This window comes from Syngnathoides biaculeatus, chromosome 5 (genome assembly GCF_019802595.1).
Source record: "Syngnathoides biaculeatus isolate LvHL_M chromosome 5, ASM1980259v1, whole genome shotgun sequence".
NCBI classification, from domain to species: Eukaryota; Metazoa; Chordata; class Actinopteri; order Syngnathiformes; family Syngnathidae; genus Syngnathoides; species Syngnathoides biaculeatus.
The window spans coordinates 13282239-13302516 of NC_084644.1; the positions used below are offsets into that span (position 1 = coordinate 13282239).

Sequence of the window (20278 nt, forward strand, 5' to 3'; positions counted from 1 at the left end):
ATCTGACGGGAGGTTCCGGTATTTAATTTAATACAATAACGCGTCTGTGTTGGGGGGGAATTTGGGCACGATCGCGCAACTGAGCCAATGGCTGCTCCTCATCCCAGCGGAAAACGTCTTTGACAGACGTGAAGTCCGTCCAATCAAAAGGCTTGAATTGGGTTTAGGGCGGGCTGCAAATACGAAGGTGGGATTTTAGCTACCGTCCATCTTCACTTCAGTGAGCGAGCTTGTCGAAAAAGAAAACACAATTTGGAAGTAAAGAAGACTTTCTGGAATAAGTTTTGGCCGTTATTGAAAAAAGACAAACGAAAGCCCATACTATAGGTAAATGTCGTAAAAAAAGTGTGACTCTTGATGGTCGGCTCGACCCAGTTTCCCTTTTTCCTAAATGTGGCTAGCCGAGCCGCTAGCTAGCATTTTATGTCTTAGCCAAATTAGCGAGCAGGTTTACGCTGTGAACGCTATCTGAAATATTGTGCATTTCACCACGCAGAACACCTATACCAAAGCGATGCATATCATATTGCATGCATACAGTGTCCATCCACCGCTATGCATCGCGCCCCTCGTTTTAAAGCGAGCTCGTAGCTACTCGAGCTAGGTGGACGAGCTTTAGCAGCCTGCTAGCACTGATGTTAGCTGGTTAGCGGCTAACCACATCTGTCAGTATTGGTAGAAGCAAATGTGTATGTGTAGAGGCGAAACGGCCGTGTTGCGTTTGCGTGGCTTTTCGAATGCGCGCAGCAAACGTGCAATCAGTTCGAATGTGGGGAGACTGTGCGAGCGCGTCTGATGAATTGTGGATTGATCCTGTGAGTGTTATGTGTTACATTACCCCCCACACACTTTGCTCACACAGCTAACTTTGTGACAGACGGAATGTGGACATCGTCGTAGTCAGAGCCATGGCTGACAAGAGAAAACTTCAAGGTAAAGACTTGCAGGAGAGTGTCATCAGTTCTGGTGGCACACACTCCCTCATGGTGTCGTTTTCTCAGCCTGCAACAATTACGTGACATTGTTGGATTGTAATGAACCTAACATTGAGGACTGGAACACGTGTATTTAATATCATCAACCCTCACACAGGTGAGATTGACAGATGCTTGAAAAAAGTAGCGGAAGGCGTCGAACAGTTTGAAGACATTTGGCAAAAGGTGAGTACTTTTGTCTCTCTTGCTTCATGTGACTGTTTTGGGGAAAAAGGCACACCGGTTAATCAGGAATGAAACTTGTTTATGTTTTAGCTTCACAATGCCGCCAATGCGAACCAGAAGGAAAAATACGAAGCTGACCTCAAGAAAGAGATTAAAAAGTTACAGGTGTGGCACATTCACTGATTTGTCGTTTTCTCATTCATGTACATGGAATAAATGGCCTCATAGGGCTAGATTTACCATTACAGTCCAACAACACAATACAGACTTTTTTTAAAATTATTATTATTTCCATGTTCATTTCAAGTGCCACAAGTCCAATATTTCTCTTTTATACACTGATGGAGTCACAGAACACGTCAAACAGTACAGAAAATTGCACATACATAACTCCACAACTCAACGTTGCCCAGCGACATTGATATAAACTATAATACGTAATACAAATATCATAATAAACATTCATTTAGTTGCCCTGGGCTGACTCATTCCTCCGTTGATTTAAAAAGAGTGTAACCTCCACATTACTCCACTGGCAGTTGTTGACTGATGGATTGATGGGTAGATGCATTAATTGATAGATGTACCATGACTGGTACATGTCACCTGAATTGTGAATTATTATTTTTTAAGATGCACCCCTTTGCTATTTTTTTTTTTGCTTTGACTTGTGAACAAAAAATTGAGATCAGTGAGATCAGATATAGTGGCAGCAAACCCAACTCACTGGACAAGCAACAGTTTGACACATAGTGAAAGATTCTTCAAAGAGAGGAGTCAAGATGTCTCCAGTACCAGTTGTTTTTTTTATCTACCTAAAAACAAAAAAATTACACTTAAAACAACCACACAACGCTGCTTTTCATTAGATTCATGCTAGTACACAATGTGAAATTCCATAGACAGGCTAACTAATAGCATCTATGTTACAGTGTTATAATGTTTTAGCATTGGCAATTTGAACACAACTGTGCATTCTTATGTAATGTTGCCTATTTAGACCATATGTTATTGTCTATGCTTTTGATGAAATTTAAATTTACAATTATTTTTTTCATTGCAGGGGGGGGGGCTTATTTGTCATGTTTTAAAAGGCATGAATGTCACTGATCCGTCTATTTTGATGGTGTCAAGATGGCTTTGGCATTGTACACCCACGGTGTGCAATTATGCTACATTTGCAATTGCACATAATATAAGTTATCTTTCCGATTGGAGAGCCTCCAATTTCATGCATTTCCCACACGGAGATCACCATGGACCTTATCTGAATATTGCCTTTTGAATGTAAAAAAAAAAATTTGACTTTTCTCTTGTATCGTGCATTGTAAATCCAGTCTAAATCTTTTTGTGTTCTCCTTCCAGCGATTGAGGGATCAGATAAAAACATGGGTGGCCTCCAACGAGATCAAAGACAAACGGCAGCTAGTCGAGAACCGCAAGCTCATCGAAACGGTAACGCCGCTCTTTTGGATATGTATTTGTCATGCGTATGTTTCGAATAAAGAAGGGCTTACGTTCATTGTTATTTTTAGCAAATGGAACGATTCAAGGTGGTGGAACGGGAAACGAAAACAAAAGCCTACTCCAAGGAAGGCTTGGGGCTTGCTCAGAAAGTGGATCCAGCGCAGAGGGAAAAGGAGGAGACGGGACAGTGGCTAACAGTAATGCTTCTTTCTTACATTAGTTGGACAATATTTATCAAACCAAGGCTTTATCACATCCTTCGTTTTCTTTTCCTGGTCTCTTCCCCTCCCAGAACACGATAGACACTCTAAATATGCAGGTCGATCAGTTTGAAAGCGAGGTGGAGTCTCTTTCGGTTCAAACAAGAAAGAAGAAGGGCGATAAGGAGGTAAATCCACCTTACGTTGTTCGCTCCAAACACGTTGAAGTCACTCCACTGTCGTCCCCCGAGTTCTTATTTCCAATTCAAATCTCCCTATCGTGCAGAAGCAAGATCGCATCGACGAGCTCAAGCGGTTGATCGAGAGGCACCGGTTCCACATCCGCATGTTGGAGACGATTTTGCGGATGCTGGACAACGACTCTGTGCCGGTGGACGCCATTCAAAAGATCAAAGATGACGTCGAATACTATATTGATTCTTCACAAGACCCCGACTTTGAAGAGAATGAGTTCCTGTACGACGACTTAGACTTGGAAGACATCCGTGAGTACAACCTTTTGGGATTTTCTTTTCCCCTTTGACATGCAAGTATCACATGGTTTTGAGTCATTCACAATGGTGTCTGTTTTCCCGAAGCTGCAGCATTAGTGGCCACGTCTCCGTCGGGTCAGGGCAACATGGAAGATGAGATGTACCTCCACTCGAGCAGCACTCCCACTTCCACCACTTCGTCGTCACCCATCCCCCCATCGCCGGCCACTTGCGCTGCTGTGAGTTTAAGTTTCTCTGCTTTTGCCTGCTGGAATTTCAAGTTGAACTCTGATTGTCCGTCAATTACATGAAAAATTTGGGATGTTGGGTTTCGGATGATATTTCAGGATGAACCAAAAAGGCACTATAACCTTGACAGGTGAAGTTTATTTGACCTTCTCAAAAGTTTTAAATGCACTTTTTTCAACTTCTCACGTTCTTCCTTTTTGCTACCCATACACTCTAGCGAGGAGCTGAATGGCATAATACACAACACGTGGGATTCATCAAGGGAACAATAAATTTTACGGGTCGGAATTATTATTTTTTTAAACTGCCCCCTTCATCTTGCTGTTCATATTTGAACATCATGAGACTGTGACACCCAACAACTGATTAGCAGTACCTCTCCATTCCAAGGTTCTCTTATCGGATGTTTTCACGCTCACAAAGTGTTATCGCCATGTTGAATAGTAGATACAGAGACTGGGCACACAAGTGGACGTCCCAAATCGATGAGACAAATTATGGTTCAAGTTTTTGTTGTAAAATTTGCCATTCAATTTCTTGTTAGAGAACAACAAGTTGCGCAAAAAATACTAAGACATTGAACAGTTGGACATTGAAACGTTGAAGTTTAGAGGTGGTCAAAGTAAATTCACCCACAAAGCCGATAGTATATTGTTTCATCCTGAAAGTAAAAAATGATTTACATTTTGAGTAGTGTATAGTACTGTAATTCCTCAAATAGTGGCCTCCGCTCCTATAGATTCTTCATTGATCTTGATATACCTGAGTAGGTCGCCGTGACACCTCAAATTAAGGGCTTCATATCTCCCCGAGGGCACAGTCGTCTACTGGTTTGAGCGTCTGTCTCACAATTCTGAGGATCAAGGTTCAAATCCCGGCCTCGCCTGTGTGGAGTTTGTATCTTCTCACCGTACCTGCGTGGGTTTTGTCACTCTGCCTTCAACAATGCAACAACATGCATTAATTTGAAACACTAAATTGCCCTTAGGTGTGATTGTGAGTTGTTTCTGTGCTCTGTGATTGACTGGCAAGCAGTTTGGGGTGTACCCTGCCTCCTGCCCAAAGATAGCTGGCATAGGCTACAGCACTCCCACCACCCTGTTATGGATAAGCTTCTCAGAAAATGGATGGATGGGTGTCTCCCCCACTGGAAACAAAAATAATTAATGGTTCCCTGAAGCCCACCGCAATTTGAGCGGTATTATTAAAACTCACTGAACTGTCATGCACAGCAACTAGTTTGGATGCGTTTCCAAATTTGAAGTGCAAGTTAAACGGCATCGCATATGTAACTGCCAGTGAAAGATGTACAAGCTTAAACAAAAATGATTTACGTGTTTAAAGCTTAATCATGACGCAGCCGGTCAATTTCTAGTTACATGGGGAACAGTGGCTAGAAAGCAAAACGTGGCATCTGTTTTCCCGAGCTGCACGGGTACAGTAAGTGAATGGATGCTCATGTATTGGCAACACTCTCTCAAAATAGCCACCCTCTCTCCCTCTTTGCGCCCATTTCCTTGTCTTTGTGCCCATTGGTTTCTTCTTTGACAATTGTGCCTTGTTTTTGTGGTTACAAAAAAGAAAAAGTATTGCATGTAGAGACAAAACCAGATACCTGATTACATGGAGTATTCCAAAAGAAAGTTGACAAGTATGTGTTGCTGGAGGATATATAAATCCACAGTGTGCATTATACATAGGTGTAAGAAAAATGGAGAAAGAAAAAAATCTTTCACATTCTATTAAGGTACAGTATACTGTGACCCAGGGTTGTGGAAAAAAAAGTGGGCACTTTCATTCACATTTACATATATATTATGGTAAATGGGCGGTGCTCATCAGAGCATCCTGATATCCTCATGTCACCCGCCATATTGCTATCTGCTGCACCAGATGGCATTAATGGTCGCTCGTGAGTTTTTATACATTAAGCATAAGGTAGGAAATGCTTGATAATAGCGAGAGTTACTCAGACACCTATGAACAAAAAGTAATCAGTGTTGCTGACGACATAGGAAACTATCAAATAGCGTGACGGTTCAGTGAACTGAATCGAGCTTAAGATTGTAAAGCCACTCAAAGCCGAACAAAGCAAATGTATTTGTATAGGGCATTTCATAAACAAGGTACCTCCAATGGGCTTTACATAATTAAAAGCATTGAAATACAAAGAAATAAACCATTTGAAACAGAAAAATATTAAAAGCAAGAAAGGAGAAAATCATCCAAAGAAAAAGCACATGAAAAAGCTTTGGGATGTGGGGAGAGTGGCAGTTTCCAGAAATGGAGGAGCTCCTGCAAGTTGTAGCAGAATTGAGGACAAGCGGCTATCAGCACTGTTAAACTTCATCTCAATGCTTTGAAGATAACCAAGAAAAAAGCTCAAACCTGTTGTACTCCATACAGTTGAAATAACCCCACCCTCCCTCGGCCACTATATGAGGAAATACTATGTATTGAGTGATGTGCAATACTTTGCGTCTCTTGAGTTGTGCCCATGCTCTTCCCTTCCCCTCGCTAACCCTCCTGCAAGCCCCCGTTGTGTTCTAATCCACTGGCTTGTGTGCTGATTCAACCTTTCCAAAAACTGGATTGTCACATGAAGGTATCTCCTTCTATAGGAGAACTCAGAGGACGATAAGAAAAGGGGACGGTCAACAGACAGTGAAGTTAGTCAGGTGAGAGGCTCTCATCTGTGCTGTGTGGCTAGATGAACAGTTTAGTGCCACGCGCTTCACCCTCGGTCCTGAAGAGTCACTGTGGCTCAAAGCTTCCTGACCACGAAATAGCAGCGCTTCTGTCTCTGTGGGACCACGGCTGGGGACTTCTGGTTTGGTTCTGTCATCTTCTGCTTATGTTGGGCCTCTTAAGTTTACACTACACTTTCTTCTGTGTGCACTTGAGCCATAACCACACATACATGGGTAATTTTTTTAAAAAGATTTCATTTCATAGCTTGGGTTACAATCTCACAACTGGGTATTAAAAGTCCCGTATTATGTATATTTTGACCTGCATTGAGTGACTCCCAAACATGGACTTTGTATCAAAGAATCAATTTCATTTGAAAACACCTTGGTTTTGTCATACAAGTGTCCAGAAAAGCCTTCCTGGACTGCTATTTCTGTTTGACTGTTTTGTATACGGTTTGTTTATATTTGGCAAAGACCGCACCCTCTTCTCCTCCGATTGGTTGCCTCCGTGTAAAAAGACCCACTTGTGAGAGCGCACCTGTTTATGTTGACACCTCTGGCTCGGAAGCAGAAAGGGAACGCTGAGATCTTCACTAGATGTGTGTATAAACTCAAGAAATTTGAATCATCTGATTTCAAGCCTCTCAAGAGAAAAACATAAAAACTCAGAAATGGGTGGACAATATTCATTCCTATCTCACATATTTAATAAGGCACCGTAGAAACTATGACATTCCAAATAGAAAAAGTTGGTTAGGCAAAATATGTTCCCTTCAAAGAAATGACTACACATGAAAACATTGGTGAATGTTTTTCCCCTTCAGAACCCTGAAAACGCAACATCAATCAAAGGTTTTAACATTTTACAAAGATGTAATCAATTTGAAATTCTTCCTGTTCAAAATGTTAAAACATTCCACATTAAAATGTTTTAGAAGGCTGGTCTCTTTAAAATTAATTAATGCACATTCATTTTCAAATGAACCCTCATCTCCAGTTAGTCCCAAAAATATTTAGACAGTGACACTATTAGACTGCCGGAAGTCTGCGAGCCATCGACATGACCAAACGCTGGTTTTCATCCTTTGTGACGCTTTTCCATGGCTTTACTGCAGCTGTCTTCAATTGTTGCTTATTGTGGGTCTTTCCGGCTGAAGTTTTGTATTGCGCAAGTAAAATGCATGCTCAATTGGGTTGAGATCTGGTGATTCAGATGGCCATTGAAGAATATTCAATTTCTTTGCTTGGGAAAAAAAACTTGTTGCTTTTTGCAGTCTGTTTTGGCTCATTTTCCATCTGTCCAATCAACTTTGGCGCATTTGTCTGAATATGAGCAGAAAATATATCGCTAGAATTAATCTGGATGCTATTCAAATCAATAAACACAAGTTGACCCAGTGCCATTGGAAGCCATGCATGCCCGCAGGCCCATGGCATCACACTGCCTCTACTATGTTTTACAGAAGATGTGGGGATCATGAACTGTTCCAATTCTTCTCCAAAGTATTTTCTTGCCATCACTCTTGTACACGTTGAGCTTAGCCTCATCTTTCCAAAAAATGCTGTTCCTAACTGAGCTGTCATCTTCAGGTGTCTTTTCTTTATTCTGGCCTTACTAGTTTTGAGGCTGATTAATGGTTTGCCCCTTGTGGTGAATCCTTTGTATTTACTCTCGCAAAGTCTTCTCTTTATGGTGGACTTAGATACTGATACACGTGCTTTGTGCAGAGTCGTCTTGTGTGAATGTTGCGATGGGGGTTTTCTTCACTATGGGAAAGATTCTGCAATCACCTACCAGTGTTGTTCGTGAATGTCGAGGCCTTTTTGAGTTCCCAACCTCACCAGTGCACTTTGTCTTTCCTCAGAATGCACCAAACTGTTATTTTGATAACTCATAACTATCTTCCTGCTGCCCCTGCAATCTCTCTGATGGATTTTTTTTTCCACTCTTGGGGTCATCCGTTTCATCTCTATTCAGACCCCCTTGAGCACACGTTGCGCGTTCACTGCAACAGCTTTCAAATACAAACAACATACCTGGAATCAAGTGTAAACCTTTTAACTGCTTAATTGATGACAGGTTAACAAGGGGAAACTTTTTTTTTTCTTCTTTGCCCAGAGTCAATGATCCAATTACTTCTGCTCCCTTCAAAAACAGTCGGATACATATTAAGGAGCTCTAATTCCTCAACCCTTACTCTAATTTGGTTGTGGATACTTGCAAATTACGAACAAGAGTCTGCACTTTAAGCCCACATTGATTATATAATTGTAACCTGAAAGTTTTCATGAATTGCTAAAATAACAACTGGGGTCACTGTCCAAATGTTTTTGGGCCTTACTGTATTGTGGCGCTTTAGAGACATCAAATCTTAAAAGCTTCATAGGCTTGAAATTTCATAATTACAACTTTTTATCCATCAAATGAAAAAGGGAAGTGAGTGTGACCACAACTTATGTTTAAACTTGTGCTCCATTAATGACAAAATTCATTGTGGGGATCAGGAAAACCCGAGGACTCCTTGAATGTTATCACTTGTAGGTGATAGATGTAGCACTTGCATCTGTCATTGTAGAAAATTAATTCTGCCCTTGTGAAGAAACGTCATTAAATGATCTATTGTCGAATACTGGTGTGACAAATAACATCGGCTTTGGTCAAAAACTCTCTCTATCCACCATATTGTGCTCAATATAGCGAGTTTGCCATTTTGTAGTGCAGTTTGAAAGTGTTGTACGTACTACATATTCAATGAAAATGAACTTAAATTATTTCAGCAAATGGCTGCAATTTAACTGTGAAAAATTTAAGGGGGTCTGAATACTTTCCATATCCACTATGTCCCTTAGTTCATCTTGTTGGTTCTGTCATCTTCTGCTTATTTTGGGCCTCTTTAGTTTACACTGCACTTTCTTCTGTGTCCACTTGAGCAATGACCACACATACATGGGTAATTTTTGAAAAGATTTCATTTCATAGCTTGGGTTAAACAGCTACAATCTCACAACTGGCTATTAAAGGTCCTGTATTATGTCTATTTCGACCTGCATTGAGTGACTCCCTAACATGGACTTTGTGTCAAAGAATCAATTTTATTTGAAAACACCTCGGTTTTGTCATACAAGTGTCCTCTTCAAACTATAGAAGTATGAATTGCACCAACAGGGAAAAATAATACAATGGTGCCTTGGTTCTCAAACACAATTCGTTCCAGAAGGCTGGTTGAAAACCAAAACGTTCAAAAACCGAAGAAAGTTTTCCCATTACAATGAATGGAAAATGAAATAATGCGTTCCAAGCCTAAAACATAATTTTTTAAGCGATTTTTTTATTTATTTATTTATTTTTAGCTTTTAGTGATAATAAACTGCTTATTAGAAATACATGTATAGTTTAAATACTTTATATAATTAAATCATTTAAGAAATATATTTATTTTTTAGCTTAAAATGTATGCTTTAGCCTATGCTAGCCTGGGAGTGCATTGGTGTATCTGTAGCGACTCGGCCCCCAGCCTTGTAAACCTTTTTTTATTAACAAAAGTGCAGAATAACTTTAAACAAGCAATAATGAGGGGCGAAAAAACAAATTGCTTTTTATTAGCACAGAAAGTACGGAACGTAAAAAAAAAAAAACTTGCAACTAGAGGTAGGGTTAATGAAACAAAAGAAAAAAGCAATGCAAAATAACAGTTTCGAATGTCTTCGGTTGGGGTGACTCGCCCCATTTTCACAAAGAACGAATCTGTTTGTTTCTGCCATCTTTTAAGCACTTTTCTGAACTGGCTCATAACATTAAAATTTCGCAGTGCTCTGCAACATTCAGCTTTATTCGGGTGATGAAGTTCTACAAAATTATGGATATCGTTCCATTTAGCGCAGATAGCTTTGTCGGCACTCAAGACATCCTCCCTGCCTTCAGCCTCATCAGACGACATCTCCTCCCTTCATCGCCAACACTATCCCCAGCTAACTGCTGCTTGTTCACGAAAATAAGACGCAACTTTTCAACTTCCTCCAAGATCTGTGGCCTCTGCTTGATCAACACGGTTGCTCCTTTAGCAACATCACTTGCTTCAAGGGCATCCTTGTGTTTCAGAATGGCGCTGATCGTTGTTTTCGCCATGCCATACTTCTTCGATAGCTCAGAAACACGCACACCAGATTCGTGCTCTGCTATCAAATCCTTCTTGAAGTCGACAGTTTTACGCACCACATTCCTTTTTTCTGCACCAGCAGTTCCACCTGCCTTCTTTGGAGTCATGATCAGGGGTTAATGTTGCTCAATTTTAAAGAAAAAAAGTCATACAGTACTGGGAGTTTGAGTCAACTGGTTGCGCTGCGGGCATTAGCGCGTTACGTCTTTTCTGTCTTTTTCGGGGGTGCATTCGAAAGTACAAAAGCAAATCGTCGTGGGTCAGCTGGTTGGGGTGTTTGAATCCCGATTTTCGTTCAAAAACCAAAGCAAAAAAAAAAAGAAAAATTTCAGTTCATAAACCGATTTGTACGAAAACCGAGGTACCACTGTATTCTGTTTCCGGTGTATTGTTTGATTTTCAGGATGAGACAAATTCACGAGTAGAAAAAACAGGAATGGACACAGTGCTTTGTTATTCATTTTGAAAAATACAACACCCCCCCCCCCCCCCCAAGTATTATGCAGTCTTAAGTTTGTGTGTGGACGTAAAGCTCAGACAAACCATTTTTTAACCTATTGGTGGATGTGTAGATTTGACCTTATTACGGCTGTAATCTATAATTGAAGACACGCCCATCTGACATGTTCTGTTTGGTGCTTTTTGGCTTCCAGTCACCTGTTAAGAATGGCACACCCTCTCTACTCTCCTCCTTCTCTTCATCCACCACGTCCGGCTCCTCTTCCTCCTCCTCCCTGGTGTCCATGGCGAGCGTGGTCGGAGGCGTGCCTGTGGTTCCGACCAGCAGCGGCCTAATAGGAAGCTTCAGCAGCGCCGTGCAACAGCATCAGCATCTGCCCGCGCAACAGCAGCAACAACCTCAGCCACAGAACCAATCGCAGCAGCAGCAACCGCCTTTGTCCAAACCCTCGGGCCCCTCAAACAGCACCCCTAGTCCGCCCAGCAACCTGCTGCTCCCAGCATCCACTACCCCGTCTCTGCCCACACCCAGCACGCCCATTTCATCAGCTGCCAGTTCCCTATCTCAGCCCTCATCTGGGTCCACACCCGTGTCCAACTTGGGACTGGGGATTGGCCTGGGCTTAGGCAAAGGTGGCATCACAGGGACCAGCAGTGCCAACCAGATGTCGGCTTTAGGCTTGGGGGTCCACTCCACGTCCCTGAGCACAATGGCGGGGCTCATTTCAGGGTCAACGCCCGCCCCTTACGCGCAGGCGGCGGCGGGGGGCCTGGGCCTGAGCAGCAGCAGCACGCCATCCAGCATTTCAGTGGAAAGCAGCACTTCCATCATCACCACATCTGGCTCCAGTGGAGTCACCACCAACGGGGCGGCCACGACGCTCGGCCTGCTCGGCTCCGGCGCCGGCCACGGCTCGCTGAGCGGCAGTATTCTGGGCCTGGTGTCCGGGCAAAACTCGTCGCCCGCCGCATCTCAGGTGCCCCCCAGTTCCGTCAGCGCTTCTCCCGGAGTGGTCGGCATGATGGGGGGCAACGGCGGAAATGTTGGGATGGTTGGAGGTGTGAGCGCCGCGCCCGCACGACCACCCAGCGGACTCAAGCAGAATGGAAGCACAAGTATGTAAACTCCTTGCCTGGTTGTGTACTTAAGGGTTTCCCAATAGTTATTGAGCCAAGGCACATATCGCCAGTGTGGGGAAGTTAATTATAGATCTTCCACGTTATTACACTACAAAATATTTTTTTATGCTTTACGCATTAGTTCCTTTCCCGTTGTGGCTTTGTCTCTCAAATTTATAAATTTTCCTCTATGTAAGCGATTTGCTGTCATGTCCTTCAGGTTACAGTGCCGTAGTGGCTGAAAGTTCCACAGAATCAGCTCTCAGCACACCAAGCCAGTCTCAGAGCAGCCAGCCGTCATCCCTCAGTTCATCAACCAGTCAGCCGTATGTCGCCATTTTCTTTTTCTGTCTTTCTTCTCCTCATTGGACAGTGGAATAGAGGTGACAGTGACTCTATCTATCTTTCCATCTATTCCTGGGCAGGTTGGACAATGGTCCCAGTTTAATCAGCTCCATCACCCTACCCCCCAGCTCGCCATCACCCTCATTTTCGGACAGCACACCCGGCGGAGGAAGCCTCCTCAACGGACCTCACTCCTACACGCAGACTTCAGAGGGTCTCAAGGTGAGCCACCTCACTGATTAGCCGGAATCCTCTGTATGAGTCGGATGGTTCATCACGGATGTCATAAGAGGAAATGTGAGGTTTACCAACAATTAGTCATGAACAAATGAGAAATATGGTACATTGATACCTTCACTTACAAATATTTGGGTTACATGCAAGCTTAACATGAGCTGCCGCTTGAGTCAATGTAACTTGATTGATGCCCTTGGATTTTTCTTTTTTTTTTTTTTTTTATGGGACGAACAGAGACACAAATATAAAAGGAAATACTCTCAACGTGCTGCAAGAGGCCATCAAGTAAGCCCAAATCTAGCTCCTGATGCCCCACAAAGGCACACAAATACAAGTGCTTGTTATACAAATTCTAATTAAATTCTTTAGATTCTCTAATTACGTTTGATTTTTTTTTTTTTTTTTTGTACACTACAGCACTTTTTTTCGTAAGCCTGCTGCATGCTGAGCAATGAGGCCAAACCTGCGCAGGGTTCCCGATGTAGTTTTCACAAGTGGCCCAGGATTGTCCCTGGTTTTGTGGCCGTTCAAAATTTCAATCGACGTTACACGGTGTCTGAACGTTGAATTATTGCAACCACTCAAAATGCACATAAGCTTTCAAACAAGGAAAATATATACTTCCACTTTTCACTCTAGTGAGACCCAGCTAGCTGCCCCAGCGTCACCAAGCCAGCCGTCACAATGTATGCGAGGCAAACTTTGAAAATACCCACATACTATTCTTTATTGTAGTCCACATCATTTTAGAACAATATGCTGGAACTGTTTGTGGAGCCTCAAAATCCTATACGGGAGTGTCATGGTTAATGTCACACTGCGTCAATATTTTAGATGAAATTGCTCAATGTGCAGGTCATTTTTTAGCAAAGGTCCATTCCTTGTCAGGTTTGGGGTGCACCCTTATTCAACATAATGTTTAGAGAAAAAAAATGGGATGTTTTGTCTGTATGTATGTGTGTCTGTTGGGCGGGTGGGAGGTTGAGGGAGGGGGGCAAATGAATAGCATTTCAATCAGTAAAATTGATTTGATATTCAATTTGAGTTACAATGCAGGTCATGGAACAAATTAAACTCGAGTCAAGGTCCCAGTGTAGGTAAGTGGGAATATTGCTGCCGTGGCAATTCAAATTCCCTCTGGATGAATAAAGTATCTGTCAATCCCAGAAAACAGGAATGTGGGAAATTTCCGACCACTTGCTTAAACGAGTCAAAGTCAGATTCCTTACTGAGGGCAAGTCGAGCTGCCCTAACTTCACCAGATGACGTTACGTGACCAAAATGATTTAAACTGACTGCATGGGAACTCTTTAGTTATTCTGTAATCTCACTGCTAGTTTGAAATGCAGCACGTGGTCAGATGATGTGAATAATTGCGCTCCCATTGTTTCTATTAAGAGCACTGCTCAGTCACCTCTACGCTAAATGTGGTATTCTTCTAATATTCATATCCTCCACTTCTCATCCTCTCCTCAGGCTCCCGAGCCTCTTATCTCCTTGAAGGCCATGGCGGAGAGGGCGGCCCTGGGATCAGGCCTTGATGGCGATATCCCAAACCTGCACCTAACGGAACGAGGTCACAACGCTCACATGTTTTCTTCTCTCCGGTTCACCTCCCACTACTCTCGGAGTTGTACACTTCAGTCCTTAGGTCATTGATTTTAAAACTTGGGGCGCGTGCCCTTAGGCCTGATGACAGGGGGTGTGGAGCTACCATGAACACTTTTCATTATTAAGTTACACCCAAAAGATGGAACTAATTTTACTACCAAGCACACAACAGCCACTGAAATCTTAAATGAAGTGATGAAAGACGTTCAATTTTAGCAGAAAAAAGTTTAGATTTTTGCTTGTGGTTGGTGGTTTGATACCTCGGCAGTATGATTTTTGCAGTGATTTGGGGTCGCTGAAAATAATTTCATCTCCAAATGAGGGGCGCTGCAAAAAAGCATAAGCGACATAACCCTTTCCACACAATGGCCGTGATGTATCACACACACCAAACCAAAGCACAATTAGTGTAGTGTCCCCCCCAGTAGGGAAGTCAGTGAACGCTGTTGGTGACCCGCTCTTCTTTTTGTCGCGCTCCCACAGACATCTTCTCGTCGTCCACGGCATCCGGCACCCCAGCCGCCCCCCAGCCCTCCGTCTCCGAGGTCAGCATCCCACCGTCGCTTGGCGTCTGTCCGTTGGGGCCCACCCTCCTCCCCAAAGATCAGGTGTACCAGCAGGCCATGCAGGAGTCGGCGTGGACGCACATGCCGCACCCGTCCGACTCTGAGAGGATCAGGTGAGAGAGGGCTGGGCGTTCTCATCGTGGATTTGCAATTGACATTTTTGTGTCTCCAGCAGGGGGGTGGGCAAACATTTTGCCCCAGGGGTCACATTGACTTTTAAAATTTGACAGGTGGGACAGGTCACAAACAGATTTCTTGACAGCGAGAGTGCGAACAGGGGTGCAGGAATACTTGAAAAAGGTTATTTCAATTATTATAAATGCAATCAGGCGGCACGGTGGATCAGCTGATAAAGCGTTGGCCTCACAGTTCTGAGGACCCGGGTTTGATCCCGGCCCCACCTGTATCGAGTTTGCATGTTCTCCCCTTGCCTGCGTGGGTTTTCTCCGAGTACTCCGATTTCGTCCTCCATCCCAAAAACATGCAACATTAATTGGACACTCTAAATTGCCCGTAGGTGTGATTGTGAGTGCGACTGTTTGTCTCAATGTGCCCTGCGATTGGCTGGCAACCAGTTCAGGGTGTACCCCGCCCGCCTGCCCGTCAACAGCTGGGATAGGCTCCAGTGCTCCCCGCGACCCTCGTGAGGATAAGCGGCTAAAGAAAATGGATGGATGGATGGATGGATGGATGGATAAATGCAATTAAAGGGTGTCAAGAGGAGTAGAACTATCTAAAATAAATCAGTCTCTGTAGTGTGTATTTTGGCTTTGGGTATATTTAACGGGGGTTGACTGTATTTGGGTGCGTCTATATCATTGTAGGCAATACCTGATGAGGAACCCGTGCCCCACCCTCCCCTTCCATTATCAGATGCCTCCCCACCACTCCGACTCCATTGAGTTCTACCAGCGACTGTCCACAGAAACACTGTTTTTTATCTTCTACTACCTGGAGGTGAGCCCATGTGCCGTCTGCATCTCATCTGGAATTTGACTCATGAGCAGCTTTGGCCTTCTAATAATAAGTCCCTCGCCCCACTTAGCATAAACGTTCCTCGGCAGCAAGATTCAATGAATATATTTGGATCGTTTCTGTGGATTTACAAATAGTACCGATGACATTTTGTGACTATCACAGTCAGTCGCGTTCAACGTGACCAAAGACCCGTTTATACGTTGCGAAACAAGTGATTTTGCAACATGTTGGAAACGTGAGGTATGTGCTTCCAAGCGTCAAACAGTTTGTCGCGGTCACCTTGGCGTACTCGTACAAGTCTACCTGACAGAAGAGAACAAACATTTGGACCAGTGGGGTAGTTTTTAGTATGGTCAAATTGTTGGTTTTGCTGGTGGATTTGCTGCCCCATTTGTCCACCTAACTTGCCTTTTTGTGAAGAGGAAAAAAAATAATAACATTTTAGATTGATTTAATCCACGTATGTCTTCCTAACGTTTGGGATCTTTGTCTGATTTTGTAATTTACAGCTTCAGTTGTTTCAATATATGAATAATGTCTGCGTTACGTCCCAATTTGCCCTCCGGCTCTCTTGTGGCACATTTTGCCTTATTGAAAGCCATGAAAAATCCTTCTTCTTTTTTTTTTTTTAAATGCATTATTTACCGGATAAATACAATTTAATAATCACAATTTGGTGAAATGGCTTTCACTCAAAAAACAAAACTTTTTTTTTTTTTTACATTTGCTTTCAGGTCGCAGAGAGTAAAAATCCGATATATCACAAATATTTTGAGAATTATTTTATTCCTTATTCAGCAATTCATTCAGTGGTTGGTTTAAAAAAATAATTTGCATGAAATTTGATTTAAAAAAAAAAAAATACCCCCCCCCCCTTCCCCCACGGACTGTTTACATATATTCAATCCAAATAAAGCAGTTAAGCAATAGCACATGACAGGATGTGATGATGTATACGCCAAAATTTTTGGAACTGAAAGTTACTTCTTTGTTACTCATTAAGGGAGAGGAAAGTTTTGGCGCTTCCTCAGGTTCAATGATGTCACTTGCGGATTGTTCATACTACAGCTAAAAATGTTTTTTTTTTTTTTTAAATAGATTTAAATCAGTTATTTTTGACCTTGTAAAGAAGGGGAAAAAACTTGCATTTTCAATTTTTTTTTTTTAAAGAACCTCTAAAACAAGGAAAATTTTGACTGGGGAAAAAAAAGTTTCAAAGCTTGCATAGTCATATTTATTATTCATAGTCATGTTTTTGTGGAAGGCAGAAAAAAAGCCCGCATCTGTCTGTGTTGCGTCTCCCAGGGCACCAAGGCTCAGTATCTGTCCGCCAAGGCGCTGAAGAAGCAGTCGTGGAGGTTTCACACCAAGTACATGATGTGGTTCCAGAGGCACGAGGAGCCCAAGACTATCACTGACGAATTTGAACAGGTGAGAGTCTCTTCGTTGCGCTACGCTTGAACCTCCAAAAGTCAAACGCGTCCAAATTATTTATTATCCCGTAGGAAAGAATTGAAATGGAAATGATCATAGGTCAGTCATAAAGCAAGCATTGCGGGTAGTGTTTTTAGTAACATTTTAACATTTGTAACTGTCGTGGCAGATATGTTTAAAAAAGAAAAAAAAAATCACTTGGTATAAAACTTTTTTTAAGGTTTGAAACATTGTCACAAATACACAGGACGTCAACTACTTAGAAAAGTCATGCATTTAGCATTTCAACATTCTACAACACACAAATTCAAGACAACTTCTTGAATTCATCTTCAATGTAACTCTCAAACATGGACTCGGTATAAAAGTATTCATATTCATTTGAAAAAAAACCCTCCATTTTGTCATACGATTGTCCACAAAATATCCCTCTGAATGCGACTCGTTTGACTCAGTTTTGTTTCCGCTTTGTCCATATTTGGCTTGGACCGCCCAAATTTCCTCTGATTGGTTGCCTCTGTGTCGAATGGTGTGTTTATGGTGACAGCGCCGGCTTGGAGAGGTAGGCGGAGCTCTTCGCTAGTGACGTAGATAAGCCCGAGAAATTTGAAAGACTTGATTTCAGATGTCTCAGCAGAAATACATTTTAACTTTGGAATGTGTGAATCGTGTTCTGTCATTTTTCACACGTTTACTGAGGCCAATATTACATTAAAAAAAAAAAAACTTTCATACATTATAAAAATAAAAGTTTATAACATTACTTTTATTCTCTCACACAGATGCAAAATTTAATCCATTTATCCACAATTAATTGACTACCATTTTGAGGATCGTTTAATCTTTTATCCAAGTTTTCTAAATACTGTTCTCAACATTTCATCTGTAAATATTCTCAGATTTCTGTGGTCCTCCATGAAAGCAGATGGATTTTTTTTTTGTCATTAAAATAAAAGACACTTCCGAACCTCTACTTTGATTTAGGAAAACAATGATCAATATTTCCCATTTTTGGTCTTGTAATGGACCAAACCGGTAATCGAATCATAAGCCATTCTTTTTTGCTTTTTCTACATTGTCAATTTAAAATAATGTATTTTATCAAAGGCATTTAAATTGTTAAAGCCAATACATCAATTAATTCGGAAAAAAATATGGAAAGATTCATCAGTTATTAATATAATAATTTGATGTAGCCTAATGCCTTCTCTTCACACAAGAGGTTAACTACTGTTAATACTGAAACTGAAAAATGTCTTTAACATTCATAATGCCATTTTTCAGCAAAGGCCCTGATGGTGAGTGAAAAATTGTTTGTGCCTTGCCGAACTTTAACATTCATATTCATAACCCGACTGTTAAAATAAGTTCACCACTGTTGATAGTGCAACAAAACTCAGTCCATGCATCTCAGTTTTCAATATTTTTATAAAAAAAGTCACACATCGAACTTGTTTTCGATCTTGTCACCCAAATGGGGTTGTACTATAAAGTTTGGTACTTTGACAACCAGTTCAGAGTGCACCCCGCCTCCTGCCCGTTGACAGCTGGAATAGGCTCCAGGACTCACCGTGACCCTCGTGAGGATAAGCGGTGAAGAAAATGGATGGATGATTTCCAAGTCCCCCAATTTGTCTTTTTCCAGTTTTGAGCTGTCGTTTGGTTGGTTATTTGTCCAAATGTGTTGTCAGTTGTCTGACAGCTGTTTTTTTTTTTGTTGTTGTTGTTGTTTTTTTGGCTGTCCCACAGGGCACTTACATTTACTTTGACTATGAGAAATGGGGCCAGCGGAAGAAGGAGGGCTTCACGTTTGAGTACAGGTACCTGGAAGACCGAGACCTGCAGTGACGGCCCTCCCTTGGGAGGGGGGGGACACAGAGAGACACAAATGTACTGCTGTCGACATTCCGAGACTGAACTCCAAACTGTGGATAGAGATTGTGATGTGTAGTAGAAAACGCTCTCAAACGTAAAAGAAAAAAAAACCTAAGCGGAGAGCGCCGTCTGTATAGCGTGCGTCTCACGCGAAGCCCTCCTCGCTTAAGTAGCGCCTGGCCCTTGACCAAATGGAAAAAAAGAAAAACGCCCCATGGGCTCTCGTCCTCATCTTTCGATCAAACGTCCTTGCGCTGCCTCAGCCGAGAGGGTCATCGCACGACGCTTGCGTTTGTGCCTGTTTGTGTGCACACTCAGTATGCGGCATTAGGAAAGCCCGACCCTCCCTCTAATGCATGTTTCTTATCGTTTCTGTTCTTTATTTCTTCCAGACTCCTTTTGACTCGACATTAAAAAAAAACAAAAAAAAAGTCATTTTCATGAAATAAAACTGCCCATCCTGTATTTACTGTAACTTTCTGGTTTAGAATGGGGAGGCACAGTGGACATTTTAGTCACGGTGTTTAGGATTGGCTTTGTTTTAAGACCCTGTGAATGCCTGCTATGGTCACTTATTAGACAGTGAGCGATTATCAATAGTTTTATTGATATTGTCGTGGTCCATTTATAAACAACGAGAAGCAAAAATCCGACAGAGAGCAGCGACCACAGGGCCTCTCCCTGTGACAGGGATAGCGTCCTTATTGGACTTGGATTAAATTGCTATGCAATTGAACTGGTCTCTGACTCCCACTCTCTTTACCAATAAAGTTTGTTTTTAAGTTAAACCTGCATTACGATCATTAGCGTGGCTTTTTGTGTTTGGGACGCACGGATGAAGGTGTGCAATTTCAGTACATCTTTTCGCGAGGATTTGGGATGTCGATTCCTGGCGGGTGAATGTAAAAAGCCGTCACCTCCATCTTAAACACGTTAAAGCGAGGGTGGGGAACCGAGTCACTGTTTACCAGCAGTTTCCTACGGCGCCGGCGGACCAGTGGCTGCCAACCAGTTTGTCAGAATTTAAATTTTTTTTTGAAGGCGGGCCATACACGGGTTGCCCACCCTGGCTTGATAAATATTCACTATATTGTCGATTGAGCCATAATCCCGCTATTTACTCGTTCACGTGAATGTGCACTGAAACTGTTTACATGCATCCTGTGTATAAAAATTCATCCTAAAAATCTCTTTCAGCTGTTATTCAATCCCTTCTTTGGCGACGGTGACAGTC

At 42.3% G+C, this 20278-nt stretch overlaps 1 protein-coding gene across 1 annotated transcript; it reads left to right on the plus strand.

The window, feature by feature from the left end:
• Positions 1 to 169: 169 nt before the first annotated feature.
• On the plus strand, positions 170 to 19838 carry cnot3a (CCR4-NOT transcription complex, subunit 3a). The gene is made up of 18 exons (XM_061819051.1): positions 170 to 327; positions 863 to 933; positions 1093 to 1160; positions 1251 to 1325; positions 2526 to 2615; positions 2696 to 2824; positions 2920 to 3015; positions 3114 to 3333; positions 3427 to 3560; positions 6192 to 6248; positions 11074 to 11995; positions 12219 to 12324; positions 12424 to 12565; positions 14057 to 14156; positions 14675 to 14870; positions 15582 to 15714; positions 17041 to 17166; positions 18919 to 19838. Exons 2-18 carry the CDS (start codon positions 909 to 911, stop codon positions 19015 to 19017), a joined length of 2718 nt encoding a protein of 905 aa, XP_061675035.1. The 5' UTR covers positions 170 to 327; positions 863 to 908; the 3' UTR covers positions 19018 to 19838.
• The last annotated feature ends 440 nt before the right edge of the window (positions 19839 to 20278 follow it).

Excerpts from the sequence above, each read along its gene's own strand:
- cnot3a (XM_061819051.1), top strand. The coding sequence starts at position 909 with ATGGCTGACAAGAGAAAACTTCAAG. Across the intron at positions 2,616-2,695 it reads ACCGCAAGCTCATCGAAACG|CAAATGGAACGATTCAAGGT; the intron begins GTAACGCCGCTC and ends TGTTATTTTTAG. Across the intron at positions 12,566-14,056 it reads AGACTTCAGAGGGTCTCAAG|GCTCCCGAGCCTCTTATCTC; the intron begins GTGAGCCACCTC and ends TCCTCTCCTCAG.